Here is a 22,359-nt window from a genome sequence, read left to right on the forward strand (position 1 = left end):
GTCACACCTCAAAGACTCTGTGCACACAGGCATAAGCCGAGGATGTAGAACACTTACTAGCTTGGAGCAAGGTGGCGACAGCTTCACCCGAATAACCCTTCCTCCACGACTTCGACCGTTCAAGAGCCAGCCAAAAGACCAAAGGGAGAGAAATCCTTCATGGGAACAAGACCCTGAACCAGCAATTTGGGTACCAGAAGCACACGAAAGGGCTGATTCACCAAGAGGAGAACCAGGTCCATGTACCTTCCCCTGATGCAGCTGAATACAATCAATCACTGGCCAGGGTGGAAATAAGTAGAAAAGGTCCTCGTCTGACCAAAGCTGAGTGTCTAGGCCTTTGGACCCAAACTTCCTCCTTCTGCTGAAGAACCGAGGAACCTTCGCATTGTGGCCAGACACCATGAGGTCCAGAACAGGAATTTCCCATTTCTCCTTCATCAAGGTGAACACCTCACTGGACAGCTCCCACTTCCCCGGATTCAGAGAGCTCCTGCTCTGAAATGCCACTTGGAAATTCAGAGCCCCCGCAATTCAGGAAGCTGACAGGGACATTCTCCTCTGCTCACTGTGTCAACAAGCAGGCTCCCAGGGCCAGTGACACACTCCAAGTGCCCCCCTGAAGGTTGATGTATGCCACCACTATTGCACTGTCCAACAATATCTGGACAGGGTGTCCCCGCAGGAAGGGCTGTAAGGTCAAGAGGGCAAAGCACGTCATCCTGAGTTCCTGGCGTTTGATAGGCCGGATGAACTCCATGTTGGACAAAAGGCCCTGAACACTGTGGAGAAATCAGTCACCCCAATCTGACAAGCTCACATCTGTCATTACCAATAACCAGGATGGTGTGTCTAAGAGCATCTGCAGCCACCAATTCATGCTGCTCCTCGCCCGAGGGGACCACTGGAGATGACAGTCATAGTCCTGAGGCATAAGGGACCAACGAGCCAGGAGTGCCAACTGAACAGGACGCATGTGGGCCCTCGCACCACCTCCAGAGTGGCCGCCATGGAGCCCAGGATCTGCATGTAACCCCAAACTCTCAAGGCAGGGAGCTGTAACGACTGTAGGGTGTCAAACTTGGTCTCCAACTAATCCAGTAACTGGGATGGAACCAGATGACTCTTGGGAAGGTTGACAAGCCAACCCAAATCCTGATGAAGGGCCATTACTCAGGCCACCACCCAAGTACACTCCTGAAAGGAGAAAGCCCTGATCAACCAGTCATCCAGGTATGGGTGAACTCATAAGAACATAATAGCAGTCATACTAGGTCAGACCAATGGCCCATCTAGCCCAGTATACTGTTTGCAACAGTGGCAAGGTGACAAGGACCTGGCAGAAACCCAAACAGTGGCAACATTCCATGCTACCAATCCAAGGCCAAGCAATACCTTCCCGTGTCTGTCTCAACAGCAGACTATGGACTTTTCCTCCAGGAACTTGTCTAAACCTTTTTTAAACCCAGATACGCTAACTGTCATTACTACATCCTCCAGCAAAGAGTTACAGAGCTTAACGATTTATTGAGTGAAAAAATATTTCCTTTTATTTGTTTTAAAAGTATTTCCATGTAACTTCCTTGAGTGTCCCCTAGTCTTTGTACTTTTTTAACGAGTAAAAAAAAATCGATTCACTTCTACTCGTTCTATGCCACTCAGGATTTTGTAGACCTCAATCATGTCTCCCCTCAACTGTCTTTTTTTCCAGGCTGAAGAGCTCTAAACTCTTTAGCCTTTCCTCATATGAGAGGAGTTCCATCCCCTTTATCAATTTGGACGCTCTTCTTTGAATCTTTTATAATTCTGCTATATCTTTTTTGAGATGCGAGCATAATATTCAAGGTGAGATTGCATCATGGAGCGATACAGAAGGCATGACAGTGTTTTTGGTCTTATTTACCATCCCTTTCCTAAATTCTAGCTTCCTGTTTGCCTTTTTGGCTGCCACTGCCACACTGAGCAGAAGATTTCAGCATATTATCTACGACACCTAGATCTTTTCCTTGGCTGCTGACCCCCAAGGTGGACCCTAGCATCATGTAACTATGATTCAGATTATACTTTCCAATGTGCATCACTCTGCATTTATCCACATTAAAGTTCATCTGCCATTTGGATGCCCACTCTTCCAATTTCCTAAGGTCTTTCTGCAATTTTTCATAGTCTGCGTGTGTTTTTATAACCTTGAATAGTTTTGTCATCTGCAAATTTAATCACATCACTCGTCGTTCCAATTTCCATATCATTTATAAATATGTTATGACTTGGATACCCTCTTATTGAAGGAAGGCTGTAGCCACCACTATGACCTTGAAAAAGGTACTGGCAAACGTGGGGAGACCAAATATCACCTGGAACTGGAAACGGCACCAGAGGACTACAAAACACAGGAAGTTCTAATGCGGGGGCTAGATAGGGATGCAGAGGTCCATGGAGATGAGGAACTCTCCTGGGAGAACTGTAGCTATGACAGAGCACAGAGTCTCCATCTGAAAATGTTTCACCCTCAGAGACCTGTTGACATACTTGAGGTCTAGAACCAGACAGAATGAACCACCCTTTTTGGTACAATAAAATAGATGGAATAGTGGTCCTGACCCCTTTCAGGAGGAGGGACTGGGATAGCTGCCCTTAAGGCTTCCAAAGTCGTGCCCACTCCTCTACAAAATGGGTAAGGCAACTGCTTATCACCTCTGGAGAGGTCTGGACTGAAGCCCCATAATTGCGAACGGCAAGAGGCCGAAGAAGCCCAGGCAGACTGTGAGGAACTTCTTTTGTCAGCGTGAAAGGGCTGCTGTTGATGGATCTAGGTCTCTGAAAAGGAGCCCACCATGGGCGGTACTACTTCACATCCTTAAGACAGGAGCACTAAGGGCCTACTCTAGAAGCTGCCGGAGCTTATCCTTCAGCAACCGTTGAGATTTGGCATTCCCCAAGTCCTTAACCAGCCCTTCGAGGTCCTTGCCAAAGAGAAGTTTCCTCCTGAAGGAGGCTCGAAGCACACCATAGAAAGACAGCTAGGTAGGCTAGAACCATCTAAAGGAAAGGCACTTGCAAGGAGGCAGCAACCCGCAAATCAGCCTGGGCATCAGCAGCTTACTGAACCCAGCTCAAGGATGCCCTGGCTGATAATAGCTGTGCACCGAAGCTTGAAGAGACAAGGTTGCTACCTGAAAGGACCGCTTGAGAATGGACTTCAACTTTCTGTCCTGCACATCCTTGAAGGCAATCCCTGTACCACCGGCAGTGTAGGCTTCTTAGTGACAGCTGCCACCACAGTATCCACCTTAGGGAGCTGAAGTTTGTCCAGCTCCTCCTGCGTGATGGGATACAAATGAGTCACTGCTCAGACTACCTTCAAACAAGTATCTAGAAAGGAGTGGCTCACTGGGCTGTAATGAGCTCCTGCATTACTCTGTGGACCAGGAAGGGTTTAGGAGGTTCTCAGTGCTTGCCATCACTGGGTTCGAGGAAGCCAGGGTAAGAGGGGTAAGGACTAGATATATTCAAAACCTCCAGAGCTTTGGTAATGGAGGGCAATTTCTCTTTGTGGAACATCCCCACCTCCATGGGGTCACTGGCCTTAGGCAGCTCCCCCTCCTCCAAACCCTCAGGGGTTAAGGACTGGACAGATGACAGTGAGAAGCCTCCCTCTGAAAGAGGGGGAGAAGCAGGGGCTTCAAGATTCACCTCAGCAGGCTAGCCGGAGGGGCCCGAGAGCTCCCTGAGCCAGGATCCAAAGCGGCCATATGAGGATTCAAAATGGCTGCAGCTCCTGTGGCTGAAAGACAATTGAGAGGAGGTCGCAGAGCTCCCCCACACGGGAAGTAGAAGTCACCATGAGGGCCTCTGAAGGGCCTGAAGAACAAGCAGGGCTGTGCCTAGGGTCTCTGGCGCCCCCCTACAGACTATCAGTTGGCGGTGGTGGCCCTCCCCCCCCCCCCCCCCCCCCCCCCCCGTGAAAATGATCGCTCACCACTTGCCACACTGACAGGAATTGTCAGCAATATTCTTAGAAACAAATTGCTATACATTGCAAAATAAGATAGCAGATGTAAATTCTCAAAGTGGACATATTCCAAACACTAAAATGAAAATAAAATGATTTTTTTTTCTACCTTTGTTGTCTGGTGACTTTCTTTTTCTGATCATGCTTGCCCAGTATCTGATTCTGCTGCTATCTGTCCTCTTAACTCCGTTTCCAGGGCTTCCTTTCCATTTATTTCTTTCCTTTCCTCCTTTCTTCTTCATTTCTGGTCCTCAGCTTCTGCCTATTTTCTTCATCCATGTGCAGTTTTTCTCCTCTCTTCCTTTTCCCTCATTTCATCTCCTTCATCTCTCTTCCCTCCCCTCTATGTCCAGCAATTTCTCCTCTCTCCCTGAGCCCTGCCCTCCCATCCATGCTCCTCTGTCCCCTGCCCCCTCCATTCATCCTTTTCCAGCAATTCCCCTCTCTCCCTGAGCCCTGCCCTCCCAATCCAGGCCCATCCATGCTCCTCTGTCCCCTGCCCCCTCCATTCATCCCTTTCCAGCAATTCCCCTCTCTCCCTGAGCCCTGCCCTCCCAAATCCATGCCCCTCTGTCCCCTGCCCCCTCCATTCATCCCTATCCAGCAATTCCCCTCTCTCCCTGAGCCCTGCCCTCCCAATCCATGCCCATCCATGCTCCTCTGTCCCCTGCCCCCTCCATTCATCCCTTTCCAGCAATTCCCCTCTCTCCCTGAGCCCTGCCCTCCCAATCCATGCCCATCCATGCTCCTGTCCCCTGCCCCCTCCATTCATCCTTTTCCAGCAATTCCCCTCTCTCCCTGAGCCCTGCCCCTCCCCATCCATGCTCCTCTGTCACCCCCCATTAATCCCTATCCAGCAATTCCCCTCTCTCCCTTCCATGACCCCCCTCGCATCCATGCTCCTCTCTCTCCTCTCGCTCCCATGTCCCAGTTGGCCTGGCCCGCCCTCTTCTCCCCTCCCCCTTCACATCCATGCTCTCATCTCTCCCCTGCCCTCCCGCTCCCATTGTTCAACTGCCCGCCCTCTTCTCTCCCCCCAACATCCCTTTTCTTTTTTTTTCTTTTTAAATGTACCTCCGTGGCTGTTCCGGCAGCACAGCGTCAGTGAAGAAGGCGGCGCTCCCGACGTCGCTAGCCTTCCCTTCGCTGTGTTCCGCCTTCTTTTGATGTCAAGGAAATGACGTCAGAAGAAGGCGGAACACAGCGAAGGGAAGGGTAGCGTCGGGAGCTCCGCCTCCTTCTCTGACGCTGCGCTGCCGGAACCGCTACGGAGGTACATTTAAAAAGGAAAAAAAAAGAAAAGGGATGTTGGGGGGAGGGCGAGCGAGGTGAGCATGGTGCGGCCGCGCCCCCCTGCCATGCTTACCTCGCTTACCGTGTTGGCACGGCCCTGAGAACAAGTGTCTGGAAAACAGACTGAACAATGCCCCGATGCCAAATGGTGGGTTGAGAAGCGCTTAACTGCCTTCAGCACAACTAAAAACAGTCACGCACAGCAAGAAACCTGAAGGATAATAAAAATTTTAAATGGCACTCACCCTGAATTGGAGTCTTACCGATGTGCAGTTGAAAACCCTGCTAGACTGGCCATTCCAGTGCCAATTCAGCCACCAAAGAGAATCTACCAAGCTGCAGAGCCAAACGCTCACTGTCACTCACTATCCATTGGAACCTCTGCTGATTTCCCCCCCCCCCCCCCCCCCCCCCGAGAGTAAGGATTTTTTTCCCAGTGTGTAAGGAGAAGATGTGCTGGCAAGGGAGGAAAGGGGAGAGGAGGAGGGACCTAGCACCACTAGGTGTACCCCCCCAATCCGGCTCTCAGCCAAGCACCCTCAGACTCAAATGGACTAGGGAATCCAGAATAGGAGCAGGCAGACAGATGAACCCTGAAAGTGCTGGGAAACCATCCATCATCTGCTAGAGACAGAGGATCATGGGTGCGGTAAAGCCCCACGCTGTTCAAACACTATTTTAAGAGCACTGTTTGGAACAGTGCGGGGCTTTTGATCATCTGCCCGTGAATATACTATGTAAACTGCTTTGAATGTAGTTGCAAAAACCACAGAAAGGCAGTATATCAAATCCCATTTCCCCCTTTTGAATTAATTGTGCGGCAGCTGCTTAAAGAAATACAGCAAAGGCGAAGTTCACTAGAATTCTGCATATAATTTGTATTCAGTTGTGGCAAAATTACAGGGAGGTCTGTTTCTTCATAACTTCCTGCACTCTTTTTGTTTTGGGTCTGGAATTGCTCCCCTCTGCCTCCTCAGAATTGGAGATCAGTGTTGTTTGATTGCTTTGCCTTAACTTGGGTGAAAGTGGACTAAGGGAAGCAGGAAGCCTTATAATCTTATAACTTTTTATGCATTCTCAGGGATACATAAGTACAAGACACCAGACTGTTTTGTACAATCAGAAGTTAGGGAAGGTAGTAATCAATAGTGAGGCGGAGTAAGAAAAAGGAGGTTTTATTCAATGAAAGCAGGGTACTTGATGAAAGTGAGAGAACTGAGAACTCTGGTCAGAGGTCAGCTAAAGTAGGGTGAAAATGTGTTCTTTGTGAGAACAAACATGCATGTATAGCTGTCATCCTGTGTATGTACACTTGCGCTCTTTGCCATGTATTTATATTTAAAAATATGTAGCCCTAAAAACATATGCCATAGAATTTTACATACAGTGAGAACCTGAGAAAAAACCCTACGTAGATGAAGGTCCAAAAAGAAAGAAAGTAGGGCAGGACCATGGCAAATCCACAAGGAGCCAAAAAGGCGGTCCAAAACAAGAGGTTTATTTATAAAGCAACTGTTCAGTTGTGGTGCTTTATCAGCTATTCCAGATAGGAGGGGAGAGATTGATAAGCACAGCTCAGGAGAGGAACCTTGGGGTGATGGTGTCTGAGGATCTCAAGGTGATGAAACAATGCAACAAGGTGGTGACCACGGCCAGAAGGATGCTAGGCTGCATACAGAGGGGTATAACCAGGAGAAAAAAAAAGGAGGTGTTGATGCCCTTATATAAGTCATTGGTGAGGCCCCCATTTGGTGTATTGTGTTCAGTTGAGGAGGCTGTATTTAGTTAAGGATGTAAAAAGGCTTGAAGCGGCTCAGAGAAAAGCAACAAAAAGGTTTGCGTCATAGGACATATGAGGAGAAACTTGAGGACCTGAATATGTGTACCCTGGTGAAAAGGAGAGACATGGGTGATTATGATACAGGCATTCAAATATTTAAAAGGTATCAATTTACAAACAAATCTTTTCCACACATGGGAAGGTGACAGAACTAAAGGACATGAACTGAGGTTGCAAGGGGGCTGACTCAGGAATAATATTAGGAAGTACTTTTTCACAGAGAGGGTGGTAGATATCTGGAATTCCCTCCCACAGGAGGTGGTGATGAAAACAGTAACGGAATTCAAAAATGCATGGGATAAACACAAAGGAATCCTGTATAGAAGGCATGGAACCAAACAAGCTTAGTGGTTATTAGATGGCAACACCAGTAATTGGAAAGCAAAGCCAGTGCTGGGCAGACTTCTACAGTCTATGCCCTGATCATAGCTGAACAGATTCAGCTTCAGTAAATGGAGAACAAGGCCAGTGCTGGGAAAACTTCTATGGTCTGTGCCCCAAAAATGGCAAGGACAAATCATGATCAGGTATATGTATGTATTATCAATTTGTACCTTCAACTATGAGTTTATCTTGTTGGTCAGACTGATGGACCGTACAGGTCTTTATCTGCCGTCATCTACTATTGTTACTAGGGGGCTCATTTTCAAAACAGAAAAACGTCCAAAAAGTGTCATAAATCAGTATTAGGACAAATTCCTTCTCTCCCGAAATTCATCATATGGGAACCCAATTATTTGATATTCCGGAAATACCTTAAAGCCTCTCTGTTTAAGCAGTTTCTCACGGATGATCATAATTAATTTAAACCCATAACTGTACAATTATTCAATTTCTCAGTTCCATTCTAATTATTATACATGGATGACTATAAATTATTAACCTTTTTGCATCTAGCATTCGTTTCCATATTACATGTTGTAATTACTCAATCCTCATTTACTTTGTTATTACTACTTAATGTATACCATCCCACATCACTGTTTGTACTGTCAATCACAATAAGTTGTTAGCCACATTGAACCTGATCTATTGGGATAATGTGGGATATAAATAAAATAAATAACTGTCCTATATATAACAGAGCTCAGCTTTTATCCTTTATCTCCACCTGCTGGTAGATGGACACAACCCATGCTTTAAGGACTCATCTGTTGCTAGATGCAATGGAAAGGATAAATATGACAGCCCATTTAGGTGTGCTTTGAAAGCCACCTGTTTTGCTTTAATAAACTGTGATTGGATAATAGTAGCTCAGCGCCTTAAGTTTAAACAGATGCCATTTTGGCAGGCTCTGAATAATATGAGGCAGAGGGAGCTGCAAAGACGCTGAGTAACATTGTTTTGTTTCTTCCTTGAATTTGATATCTTTTTTAGTGCAGAGGTTTTGATATTTTTCCTTTTTTTGTAGAAAATGTTTTGAGCACACAAATTCCCCAGAAAAAGCTATAAGGTGAAACAGGAACCCTGTAGGGATTTGTTAAGATAAGAGCTTTTGATACTTTATACTACTTTGACATTTTTTCATAAAAATCACACAAAGACAATTATGAGATAATATACGTAAAGAATTGGTTTAATAAAAAATTTTGAAGGAGGTTTTTGGTCAATGATTATACATGAGAGTCTGTTGAGACTAAAATAAACTGATTTTGTTAAGAGTTCACAGGCCATTTCTGGCTGTCACTTGCATGGGAAAAACAGGTCAAGAGGCTTGCAGTTGCCAAGTAGGCCTTAGAAAGACAAACTCATAAACTGCCTCTGACCAGAAAAGATTGCACAGGATTGCAACTAGAAGATGTTGTGACAGACGAAACTTGGCAAGATTACAAAATTAGCCAAGCTGATGCAAAAATGCCAGGTGTTCAGGGCCAAAGCAAGAATTTGCAGTTAGGGTTATCTTGTAAGACATGGATGAGCAGTTAACCAGATGCAGAAAAATGGAACTTTGAGATGGGTTGGGCGAAACTGGGAAACTCAAAGTCATTGTGGCTGAAAGTCAGAGTTTCAAAATAGAGATTTACTAATTATGACTAATTGTCAGCTGAAACTGTCAATAATATAGATGGCATGATAGAAGAGTATAAAAACTGACAGCATGACCATTGTATTGGAGATTGTCAGAATCGGCGTATCACTTTGATTCACTGCCTGGCTGTCCCTGAGAAAAACACGCTTTGATTGCTAATACTAATGAACTTGTATTATCTGCTTTGGTGAGTATGAAATAAAGAGCTGATTTTCTCATAACCAAACCTTTCTGTTGATTGTGGTCTCCTGACTTATTAAGTGCACTGCTCTGGGGAATTAAGAAGTCTAGATAAACAAGGTGAAATATAAATTGAGGCAGCCGTGGGTGGATTGTTCACCCCTAGCCCTCTGTAGCTGGACTACAGAGCTGGGAAGAAATAATATACCCTAAAATATATTCATTTTTAACACACATTATTCATTAATGTTTTTGGATTAATAAATTGGGTGCCTAATTTTTGAGAAGAGAAATTGATACCACGTACTGAAAACTTCTACCATTTCAATATGAACAGAGGGGAACATTACTGAAGTCATTTGATACAGTTCTTTTAAGAGTTCTTGGTTACAGCAAGTTAAGTTTAGAAACTCAAAGTATTTCTTACATGTTATATAGAATAGTTGTAGGAAATCATCTTTATAGAAGGCATACATTTGTTAGCTCCCAAACACTGAAATCATTTTTGAATTTAGATGGGAACAACCTAAGAGAGAAATTGGTACTTTGACTGCCATATGACAAAGAGCCTTAACCTTTTCTCTGGGGGTAATGTCCCCTAACAGATTTGTGCGTATCATGTCAGGAATTAACCTTACTCCTAAGCCAGGTATGTTGGGTATGATCACTCAAATTTAGTGCCAGCGGTTGTGATACTTTCATCATACCAAAATAAAGTTTTCTTCTAGAGCTCTGTAAAGTTTATTTGTGGCACTGCATTTAGCTACAAGCTTGCTACACTTTATTAATTCCAAAATTAGATCCCAGAAATGCAAGATTCTTGGTGCTCAAGACTTGCAAAGAAAAATCACAGTACTATCAGGAAGCATTGTTGAGGCAAAAAAAGCTTCAGGTGTAGCTCTGAATCCCAAATATTCCAGATGTATTAAGAGAGCAGAACTCGTGCCCTACTCTAACTAGGAATGTCTAAAATCACTAAAGACTTGGAACAAAAGAAGGACAAAGGAAATAGAAAGCAGAAATGGGCTAGAAATCTGTTTTGAAACATGAATTGTTGACCACATCTTTTTTCTGCTTTGATTAAAAACAGGACTAAAGTCTTCTACAGAAGAATTTATTTTTCAGACTTGGTAGATTCATTATTAATTTAGGCAAATTAGTCTCTGGACAAAGAATAGTTTCATACCGAGAGAAGGACCTATTTCAAAATTCATTAGTGCAAGAGACAATCTTACAAGGTTATTGTACAAAAGTTATCTATGCTCTATTTCCTGCAGCAAAATATAGTTGCTAAGGCAACTTCCTGATTCTGGACGGTAACTGATCATATTCACATAAATTCCTTTCCCTATCAGAGCATCCTGAGGGTATGCCACAAAAACATTTAGGTTATTTAGACAGATAAAATGCCATGTAGAAGAGCTGATAAATGTGCTTATAAAAAGCTTTTTTGACCAAAGAAAGAGAAATTTTAATATACAGAACCTTTTCACACACTTTCTGGGGAAGAAAATCATGTTTTTACACATTGGGCAACTAGTTTGTTAATATGGACCTACATATACTAACCATCTTCCTGTGGACACAATATGGAAAAATCTTTCAGTATATTAGAATATATCTGTCATATTTATGGGCTTTTACTGTGCCTTGATATAGTACAGGAATGACTAACCTGCAGTATCTCTGTACCACAAGTTAGTTACTACAGTGGTACACAAATAATGTTGCATGCCATCAGCTTTACATGCTGCCTTATTTATACTGGCTGACATCATCTGAAAAGAGTAAAGGGTCATGGATTTGATATACCACCTTTCTGAGGTATAACCAAAGTGGTTTATATTTATTATGGCTGCCTAATCTAATGCCTCTATACCTGACTGCTTAATTTACTGTCACTTATGAAATTTAATGCAATAGCACTTTGTATTTCTCATTCCAGAAATGGCGATCGCCATTACGGCATAATGTAAGCCACATTGAGCCTGCAAATAGGTGGGAAAATGTGGGCTACAAATGCAATAAATAAATAAATAATGCAAAGGTCTTCCTTCCTCCCGATGTCCCACTCATCATAAACCCCCTTCCCTTTCCATTACGGCCCTCCAATCTCCCATAGGCCCTCTGGGCCTACCTTGAGAAACTCCAGGGATCTAGGTGGTACAAGGCAGGAACAGAAGCAAAACCCCAACAGCTCCTGTCCCTGTGGTGCTAGGTTCAAAATAAGGTTGGTGACCACTAGTGGCAGTCTGGTTGCCATATAAGGGCCCCTAGTGGTAGTACCATGAGACTACCACTAAATGTCACCAGTGCCATTTTGAATGCAGTGCTGACAGGGGCAGGAGTGACTGGGGATTACTCATGCCCTGTACCTCACTACCCCAGCAATTTCTCAAAGTAGGCCCAGAGGAAGCTATGGAAGGGTAGGGGTCTTCTTTTTTATTTTTTTAATACAAGTGGAGTGGGTCTATGGCAGGGAGAAAGTGTAATGGGGGGCATTAGGAGGAAGGAGAGTCTTTATAATAGATTGGCTGTCTCCTTTAAGATGCAACTCGGGTAGTCACCGCAAGCCATGTTATTAAAATTTATAGTAGTGAGGTGTCTTGCATTCACTTGCATGTTTTGCATCTCATTATAGTATGTTCCACGGTAATATAACACACATTGTTGTTTAGTGTGTGTTAAGGGGCAAATACTGTACATTAGGTAATAATGCACCTTTCTAGCTATCCCCCTAAGAATGCTAATATGCTTCACCTCGAAATTTAAACTCCAGTCAGCATTGCTTTAAAACCCCAACTATAGGACTTAAAGCTACAGCTGGATACCAGTGCTGAATATCTGGGTAAATACTGGCAGTACCTGGATAACATCCAGCTCTATCTTGGCCCTGCCTCCAGCCCACCCTTGCACTGAGTGGTGCTAGGGCAGTCAGTGAGGATTTTCATAGGCATTATCTAGATAATGGCTACTGAAATTCCAGCTCTGGTCCCAGTGACTGGCACTTATCCAGGTAGAAGCCTTTCCTACCCAAACAAGTGCCATTTGTGTAGTATATTCATTTTTAAAACTGTCAAATTCTGCAGCACAGGGTAGAATACCTGTAAAAAAATACCAATAAAATTCTACACTAATCAATAATATTATATTGAGTTTCAACTTTATGAGAAACTATGCAATGTTCAATACACATCACAGTACACCAAAGCGAAATTGTTGTGCAAGTGGGATCAATTAAGCAACAAAGGTACACACCTCCTCTTCCTCTGCTTTGTCATTCAGGTCACTGTCATAAGAGGTGCTCAATGTAATCTCTTTGGGCTCCAGGTAGCAGAGGGACAGAGCCAGAGGAAGGGATAGGGCCAGTGAGAAAGGGAAAGAGTGTGAGGCAGAGAGAAGCAGCACAAAGATAATGAGGAAGGATGGAATGAATGAGGGAGAAGTGAGAAGGATGTAGTGCTGAAAGCTTGGTGGGAGGAAGGAAACACAAATCGCTGGGAGACTGGGAAAACAGAGGTAACCATCTTCATCTAACAACGAAGGGAACTTGATAGGAAAGCATTTATAAATGTTAGATGAAAAATTGCATTCTGCATCTTTACAGTCCAAAGATATACAGTTCTTTCCTTGCACTGCAGGAAGGGACAGAGGACAGTGACTAGCTGACAGGTGACTAGAGTCTGAGACAGAGTTAGAATGCAATGCTTCAGTATCACCAAAAAGTGATATTTCTTCAATGCTAGGCTTTTTGAAACGAAAAGCTAAATTGTCCAACTCTCTATGCTCTACTTCTTCAAAGGGATCATCCTCTGAAACGTCTGAAAGAACATCCTGCTCAGGGATAGGCGAGAGATTTGTGAGACGGGGAGAGGTGCAGAGTGTGGGTGATGAATGTGGATATGGAAGCATGGGCTGCATGGATAACTTCAGTCACATTTGAACAAGAGAAAACAAAAATGTAATATTTAAAACATGAAAAGAATGTACAAGTGGAAAAGGGGGAGGGGGGGGGGGGGGGGAAAGAAAACAAGTTGTTAGTGAAAATTATTACTTAAAAGCTGGGAGAAAGAACCACCAATGCAATAATGTAGCCAGATAATAATTAAAAAAAACTTTACTTGTTCTAAATGGGGTTCTGTAATGTCTTTTAAAGACACTTATTCTAAGTGTGCACTGTAATTTCATATAAGAGGCTGTAAATTGGGAATTTTATTATGTTATAAAATGTGTATTAACCTGTTGATGTATGTTAATACAATTTAACATATGTTAAACACGAGCCCCATTATTCTAAATGGGGCATATTTACTAGCTATGTGCTTAAGTTGAATTAATGTGCATTAACTGATTGATATATATTAATAAATGAAGCCCCAAGTGGGAACTTCTGATATCACTTTAAGAATGCAGCAACATTAAATATTAAGTCCCCCACTAGTTTAGTACAGTATATAAAGACTAATTTTTAAAAACATGATTCTAAAGGTAGTTCGCTCCTTTAAAATGAGAAAAGTGCATAAGAAATTACATCATATTAACTGTAAAGTTTTAGAAGGTTTAGCTTTTATTTGTTTTTCTAGATTGTGACCGGAACTAAGCCATGTGGGAACTGGATACATAGTGCAGTCACAACAGATGGCAGCAGACAAACATTCAAAGCTTAGGCAGAAAGGTCAGGGTATGCAGCAGAGGAACAACAGATAGGCACTCTGATCTTCAGATTTACTACTTTCTTCTCTGAAATTTAGTAAAAGCAAAGTGGAAAAAAGGAAAAACAAACAGGCTTTGCAGAGAAGCTGTTTGCAGAGTTGGTGTGCTTACTGTGTTCCAACAAGACGACAGCCTAAAATTCCCCAGGTTGCCAGGGTTAGAAGTGTCAGCTCGTTGTTAAGAGAGCAGAGGAAGACCTCTTTTTGTCTATGCTTCTTAGATAATTTTAATTACTATATGTATCTGTTTAAATGTTCAACAAGGCCTTCTATATACACAGATGCGATTTATAGGGATTTTTAACAGCTGAAGTGGGGAAGAATCCTCCATACATGAGCTGACATTTTGACACTTTCACAGCTGGCATTTGGAAAACAGAGGTTGCTGCAAACTGCTGAAGCATCCAGCACTGAGAAAACAAACCCACATGTGTTTCAGGAAAGCTACAATACAGAAAAAAAAATATCTTACCACTTGCATTAGAATTTCACCATTACTGGATTTTTCAAGAACCTTCTTACTTAAATTGTGAAAAGTTCAGGGACTTTTAAACAAATTAAATGTTGCACTATGGAAAAAACCCAGTTGAACAGATAATGAATCACTGGCAAATTAGGCCAGTGTATGCTAACATTGGCATACTGCTCAGAAAATGCAAATCCATCCACTAAGTCATCCTAGATTATGCATAAATCATTCATCACATAAATGCACATTTTAAATGGAAAAAACCCCCCATTTAAAATCATATCACCTTAGATTGCTTTAGATCACTTTAAAATGGCTGTACTTATTGTCATGATTGTCTAAAGACAATGATGTTTAACAATTATAGCAATTCTCAAAAAAAGAAGTCAATGTACACTTACAAAATCTAGGACACACTGCAAATGAGATGATGTTAACACTTCTATGTATATATTGTTCCGTTGTGCCCTTTAATCCAGATTTCAAACAGCACGAAGTTACCTTCTTCAAAAGGGTGTACTATAAAAGTATAGTATATCATACCTTTGCATCCCGTGGCAACTGTAATTGTAAAACTTTGTCTGGTGATACAATCTCTTTGTCTTTAGTAGCAAAATCAGGGACAGAAACAGCTCCATCAACAGTGGTACCTTCTGGAGTTAAAGAGAAATCCTTCAGCAGACTCTGGTCTGTGATATTACCTATTGGAGCTGACAAAGAAGTTCAGGTTATTAATTATAACAGAACATACAGTATGTTTCACAGCAGCACCGCAATTATGACAAACATAACAACCTGATGTGGAAATTCAGCAGTTGTGAACACAATAGATTTTAAAAGGGGAAACAAAGTTCTCATTTTTCAAAGGACATAGAGTGCAGTTATCTTAGTTTGATATGGAGCTCTTCAGCATCCATAGTAAACTTGCGAGGGAAAGAGGTACCAAAATTTTGTAAATAGTGCATCAGCCCCAACATAAGATGCCATTCAAAAAGTTACACTTTACTTTCACATGATTGGTGGGAAAAGAGGTTCCTTAATTCCAAACCTAATCCTACGCCACTACAGTTTTTGGCCAATGTCCTTTTTGTCTAAGACAGATCAGAGGATAATGCAACACTCTTCATAGCTTCCCTCCAGAACATGATGTTCTGCCCATATCATTAGGCCTTTATCTGCCCCTTTTCTAATGCCATGAATGGGAACAGAAAAGATAAATGGTGATATTAATTAGGGGTATGTCTCTCTGAAATGAAAAGGATGTACATAGCATGTCATAAGTTTCAACCAAGATTATTATTTGGGGGGGGTGGGGGGGTTGGAGAGGGAGAATAAGTCAAGCAGTTTCCATTTGCTTCTTTAAGCTTTCCACTCATGTGGAACCACAGCTGGGATATGGTGCCATTGGTCTTCATTTGAAACCAGCCAAAGAATTTTCCCTCTATTTTACACCTCCTCCCAATTTACTTTAGTTCAGTTATTGAAGTGACATTTAGCTGGGAATCACACATGATGACCATCAAATCTGGGTCCTAAATTCAGTTGCTGCTTGTTACTATTTTATGATGGCTGACTCTTTCCCAAACATAGCCCAGGCCACTATGAGGAACATAAGACCTGAGCCAAAAACACTTCCATACAGCAATGCATGCCATTGTCCAGAAGTTAACCATTGCTCAGCTCTGGAATTTACATCAAAACTTGCAATAATTTTAACACAACTTTCTGCCAAGATATATCATGTACTGACAAACAAAATGCTGTTATATTTGCATTAATTGTAAAAGCAGTAGAACAAATGATGAGGGCAAAAAAAATAAGGGAATGGGACCTAGAAGAAATGTTTGCTCCACTGACAAGCAGGCAAAACAAGGCAGGGAGGGTGGGACATAGATTAGAAAATAGTGTGTGAGAGTCTGAGTAGCTCCTGGAGGGGGTAAAGGAAGAAAAGGAAGACATATGCAGCCCTGGGCCAGCTCTCCCTCCAGTCCTCTGCTTCAGGGTGGTTAAGAGGTGGCAGTGCAGTGTGTTGAACAGTAGTTTTATCAAATCCACTGCTCCTTAACTAACTCCAAACAGATTCTCCCCACTGTGTGCCATATCTGTGAGCCTAAACTGGGCATCTACTTTAAGACATAACTATAAGAGCCTGTAGCCACCAATAGCCATGGAGGTGGCTCTCAATGTAGCCTAGTGGTTAGAACAGCAGGCTAAAAACTAGTGAAGCCAGTTTCCAAGTCCACTGATTTTTTCCTATGACTTTGGGCAGGTCACTTAACCCTCTATTGCCTTAAATAAAAACAGGCTGTAAGCCCCTTTGGCTCTATCCCAGAACATATTGATTACACCTTATAAACTGTACAAAGGGAAACTATAGAAAATGGAACTAAGAAGATATTAGTTTGCAGAACTAATCTTGCTAGGGAAGCTCCAACAATGGGGTTTTCTTAGATCGCTGGTGTGGCCAGTAAATAATACATACTTACACAGAGCTGGACTATGGCATGAGAGGAAATTCCAGAGTTCTGAGTCCAAGAACTCTACACTCAAATTAGAATAAGTGAACTATGTAAACAAATTTGTACTTATGTAATATTCTCCTTTAAAGTGTTTTGGGTGAACAAAGGAATGAATGTGACAATTATTATACTTTCCTTAATATATTGACATTTTCTCTTTCTGTTCTTGTAGTGATGTAATTTCTATTATTAAGTAAAACACAACAGAAATTTCAAGCCCTCTGGCCGAAATAACCAGGCTGGAAAGTTAGTTAGTAAGAGGTACTTATGTTGCTTACAACAGGCTTTTAAGTAAGCACATTGTCCATTTTGTCTGCTTATTTTAATGTTTTAAACTTGTATTTTATGTATTTTGTTTGTTTTTTTGTAAACTGTTTGGTTTTAAGTGGTATAGAAATTTGTAAACTAAATACAATATTTGAAAAAAAGTTAAAAAAAAAAAAAAGATTCTGGCATTTGTTTGTGCTGAAAAGGAGTTTTTCTGTCTGGGATACTGGCATGAAGGACTAGCAACTTCACCAGAAGACTGTCCCTGATGTCACTGGGGACCTTTGCTTTCTTTAAAAGAACTGAGAACTACATAAAGGTTTTGAGAGATAGCATTTGCCTGTTAGTACTGAAGAGTTTTGTTGCCTAAGATATTGGCACAGGGGACCAGTAGGTGCAGCAGAAGGCTGTCCCTGATGTTACCAGGGGCCTCAGCTGTATTTAAAACAACTGAGGGCTGTGGCGCACATCTGCAGGTGCACGTCCACAAGGTGTGGCCAAGAAGGCATGCTCAAAGGTTTACACCATGCCCCTTTGGAGCACTTTCTCTGGGCCTCTGATGGTCTGGATGAAACCCAAAATATCTTCTTTTGAATATTAATTGCTTATCTTTATGGGTAAATGTAATGCTGAGCCCAGGAGCTTGGTGCCTGTTAAGGCCTCTGTGAAGGGACCAATGGACAAAACATGTGGTCCATCAGCATAGCTTACCCAAGGGTGACTCTTCTCTGCTATCCCAGGACAGTGCCTCACTTAGAACCCTTGAATGAACTATGTTTTCACTGCTTGATTCTATGAAATCATCTGAATCTTCTGGGATATCATTTCCTATAGTTGATATTTCTGAACAGAATGTGAATTCTTCTGGTGTGCAGGTTTCAATTAAGGTTTCTTTTACCTCCTTCGGAGATGATCACATCACTGCCTGAGTCTTCCTTCAGAAACTTTTATCATCCTAATAAAGAAATTTCATTGAAAGACATTTGGGTAGCAATTGTGAGGATGGAGGGTATGCTTAAGGAGCTGGTTTCCTCATTCTCTAAATTTACTCAGGGGTCTCTTGCCAAATTTAAGAATATGGATTCTAATTTTGCATGTGTGGATACATGATTAGGGAAGTTAGAATCTCAGCTTTCTGCAGTGCAGACCACCAGTGTTTCCTCTATTAAGGCACACAAAACACACAGTGAAGGTGACAAACCCACACAAGATGGCGATCTATGTGTTAAAAGTTCTTTTATTCTCAATATCCATGACTTGACATGGGCAGTGTTTTGGCTGCTAGGCCTGCATCAGGAGTCTAAGATAAATAAAACCATTAAAAAATTAAGACAAAAACTCATGAACCAATCTTCATCAAAAGATTAAAAACAATAAAAGTAATTAAATGAAACATCTTACATCAAATAACAACGATAAAAGAAATTGTCACAAATAAAAGGGAAGACAAGATAGACACCCATTAAAATTTAAGTAAAAAGCAGAACAGCGACAGAACAGCAGAACAGAAAATGTACTTAGCTTCATAGAAGAAAAACTGCAGAGACTCCTTCAAGAAGATTTCCATTTGAAAAAAAAGCGAAAGCTACATACCTGTAGAAGGTATTCTCCGAGGACAGCAGGCTGATTGTTCTCATGAATGGGTGATGTCCACGGCAGCCCCTCCGATCGGAGATCTTCACTAGCAACAGCGTTTGCTAGCCCTCGCATGCGTGACCGTCTTCCTGCCCGAACGCGTTCGTGTTCGTCAGTCTAGTACATAGCAAAGACATAGACAAGGGAAGACACAACTCCAAAGGGGAGGCGGGCGGGTTGGTGAGAACAATCAGCCTGCTGTCCTTGGAGAATACCTTCTACAGGTATGTAGCTTTCGCTTTCTCCGAGGACAAGCAGGCTGCTTGTTCTCACGAATGGGGTATCCCTAGCCCCCATGCTCACTCAAAACAACAAACAGAGTCAATTGGGCCTCGCAATGGCGAGGACATAACTGAGATTGACCTAAACTTATCCAACTAATTGAGAGTGCAGCCTGGAACAGAATAAAAATGGGCCTGGGGGGGGGGGGGGGGGGGGGGGGGGAGTTGGATTCTAAACCCCGAACAGATTCTGCAACACCGACTGCCCGAACCGACTGTCGCGTCGGGTATCCTGTTAAAGACAATAATGAGATGTGAATGTGTGGACAGATGACCATGTCGCAGCCTTGCAAATCTCTTCAATAGTGGCTAACTTCAAGTGGGCCACTGTCGCTGCCATGGCTCTAACACTATGAGCCGTGACATGACCCTCAAGAGTCAGCCCAGACTGGGCATAAGCGAAGGAAATGCAATCTGCTAGCCAATTGGATATGGTGTGTCTCCCGACAGCCACTCCCCTTCCGTTGGGATCAAAAGAAACAAACAATTGGGCGGACTGTCTGTGGGGCTGTGTCCGCTCCAGATAGAAGGCCAATTTTGCAGTCCAATGTGTGCAGCTGGAGTTCAGCAGGGCGGGTATGAGGACGGGGAAAGAATGTTGGCAAGACAACTGACTGGTTCAGATGGAACTCCGACACCACCTTCAACAAGAACTTAGGGTGAGTGCGGAGGACTACTCTGTTATGATGAAATTTTGTATAAGGAGCATGAGCTACCAAGACTTGAAGCTCACTGACTCTGCGAGCTGAAGTAACTGCCACCAAGAAAATGACCTTCCAGGTCAAGTACTTCAGATGGCAGGAATTCAATGGCTCAAAAGGAGGTTTCATCAGCTGGGTGAGAACGACATTGAGATCCCATGACACTGCAGGAGATTTGATGGGGGGCTCTGACAAAAGCAAACCTCTCATGAAGCGAACAACTAAAGGCTGTCCCGAGATCGGCTTACCTTCCACACGGTAATGGTATGCACTAATCGCACTAAGATGAACTCTTACAGAGTTGGTCTTAAGACCAGACTCAGACAAGTGCAGAAGGTATTCAAGCAGGGTCTGTGTAGGACAAAAGCGAGGATCTAGGGCCTTGCTTTCACACCAGAAGGCAAACCTCCTCCATAGAAAGAAGTAATTCTTTTTAGTGGAATCTTTCCTGGAAGAAAGCAAGACCCGGGAGACACCCTCGGAGAGACCCAAGGAGGCAAAATCTACGCTCTCAACATCCAGGCCGTGAGAGCCAGAGACTGGAGGTTGGGATGCAGAAGCGCCCCCTCGTTCTGAGTAATGAGGGTCGGAAAACACTCCAATCTCCACGGTTCTTCGGAGGACAACTCCAGAAGAAGAGGGAACCAGATCTGACGCGGCCAGAAAGGAGCGATCAGAATCATCGTGCCTCGGTCTTGCATGAGTTTCAGCAAAGTCTTCCCCTCCAAAAGTATGGGAGGATAAGCATACAGGAGGCCTTCCCCCCAATCCAGGAGAAAGGCATCCGAAGCTAGCCTGCCGTGGGCCTGAAGTCTGGAACAGAACTGAGGGACCTTGTGGTTGGCTCGAGTAGCAAAGAGATCCACCAAGGGGGTGCCCCACACTTGGAAGATCTCGTGTACCACTTTGGAATTGAGCGACCACTCGTGAGGTTGCATGATCCTGCTCAACCTGTCAGCTAGACTGTTGTTTACGCCTGCCAGATATGTGGCCTGAAGACACATGCCGTATCGGCAAGCCCAAAGCTACATTCTGACGGCCTCCTGACACAGAGGGCGAGAGCCGGTGCCCCCCTGCTTGTTGATGTAATAACATGGCAACCTGGTTGTCTGTCTGAATTTGAATAATTTGATGGGACAGCCGATCCCTGAAAGCCCTTAGAGCGTTCCAGACCGCTCGCAACTCCAGGAGATTGATCTGTAGACCTTGTTCCTGGAGGGACCAACTCCCTTGGGTGTGAAGCCCATCGACATGAGCTCCCCATTCCAGGAGAGACGCATCCATTGTCAGCACTTTTTGCGGCTGAGGAATTTGGAAGGGACGTCCCAGAGTCAAATTGGACCGAATTGTCCACCACTACAGGGACTGAAGAAAACTGGTGGGCAGCTGGACTACATCCTCTAGATCCCCAGCAGCTTGGTACTACTGGGAAGCTAGGGTCCATTGAGCTGATCTCATGTGAAGACGGGCCATGGCAGTCACGAACTGTGGAGGCCATGTGGCCGAGCAATCTCAACATCTGCCGAGTTGATCTGCTAAGACACCCGCACCCAGGAAATGAGGGACAGAAGATTGTCGGCCCTCGCTTCCGGAAGGTAGGCACGAGCTGTCTGAGAATCCAGCAGAGCTCCTATGAATTCGAGTTTTTGAACTGGAAGAAGGTGGGACTTTGGATAATTTATCACAAACCCTAGTAGCTCCAGGAGTCGAATAGTCATCTGTATGGACTAGAGCTCCTGCCTCGGAGATGTTCTTCACCAGCCAATCATCGAGGTAAGGGAACACGTGCACTCCCAGTCTGCGTAGAGACGCCGCTACGACAGCCAGGCATTTTGTGAACACCCTGGGCGCAGAGGCGAGACCAAAGGGTAGCACACAATACTGAAAATGCCGTGTTCCTAGACGGAATCGAAGATACTGTCTGTGAGCTGGCAGTATCGGGATATGAGTGTAAGCATCCTTTAAGTCCAGAGAGCATAGCCAATCGTTTTCCTGAATCATGGGGAGAAGGGTGACCATGGAAAGCATCCTGAACTTTTCTCGGACCAGATATTTGTTCAGAGCCCTTAGGTCTAGGATGGGATGCATCCCCCCTGTTTTCTTTTGCACAAGGAAGTACCTGGAATAGAATCCCAGCCTTTCTTGCCCCAGTGGCACGGGCTCGACTGCATGGGCGCTGAGAAGGGCGGAGAGTTCCTCTGCAAGTACCTGCTTGTGCTGGAAGCTGAAGGACTGAGCTCCCGGTGGGCAATTTGGAGGCTTTGTGACCAAATTGAGGGAGTATCCTAGCTGGACTATTTGAAGAACCCACTGGTCGGAGGTTATGAGAGGCCACCTTTGGTGAAAAAATTTTAACCTCCCCCCGACCAGTAGATTGTCCGGCACGGACAATTTGATTGCAGCTATGCTCTGCTGGAGCCA

At 43.7% G+C, this 22,359-nt stretch overlaps 1 protein-coding gene across 9 annotated transcripts in view; it reads right to left on the reverse strand.

The window, feature by feature from the left end:
• EPB41L2 (erythrocyte membrane protein band 4.1 like 2) overlaps positions 1-22,359 on the reverse strand; it is a 503,144-nt gene that overhangs the window by 79,782 nt on the left and 401,003 nt on the right. For all 9 annotated transcript variants that reach the window (XM_030196542.1, XM_030196541.1, XM_030196540.1 and 6 more), the window contains exon 12: positions 15,079-15,245. In XM_030196542.1, coding sequence (XP_030052402.1) covers positions 15,079-15,245 — 167 coding nt within the window. The remainder of the gene's footprint in view (positions 1-15,078; positions 15,246-22,359) is intronic.

The sequence above is a fragment of the Microcaecilia unicolor genome, chromosome 3 (assembly GCF_901765095.1).
Source record: "Microcaecilia unicolor chromosome 3, aMicUni1.1, whole genome shotgun sequence".
NCBI classification, from domain to species: domain Eukaryota; kingdom Metazoa; phylum Chordata; class Amphibia; order Gymnophiona; family Siphonopidae; genus Microcaecilia; species Microcaecilia unicolor.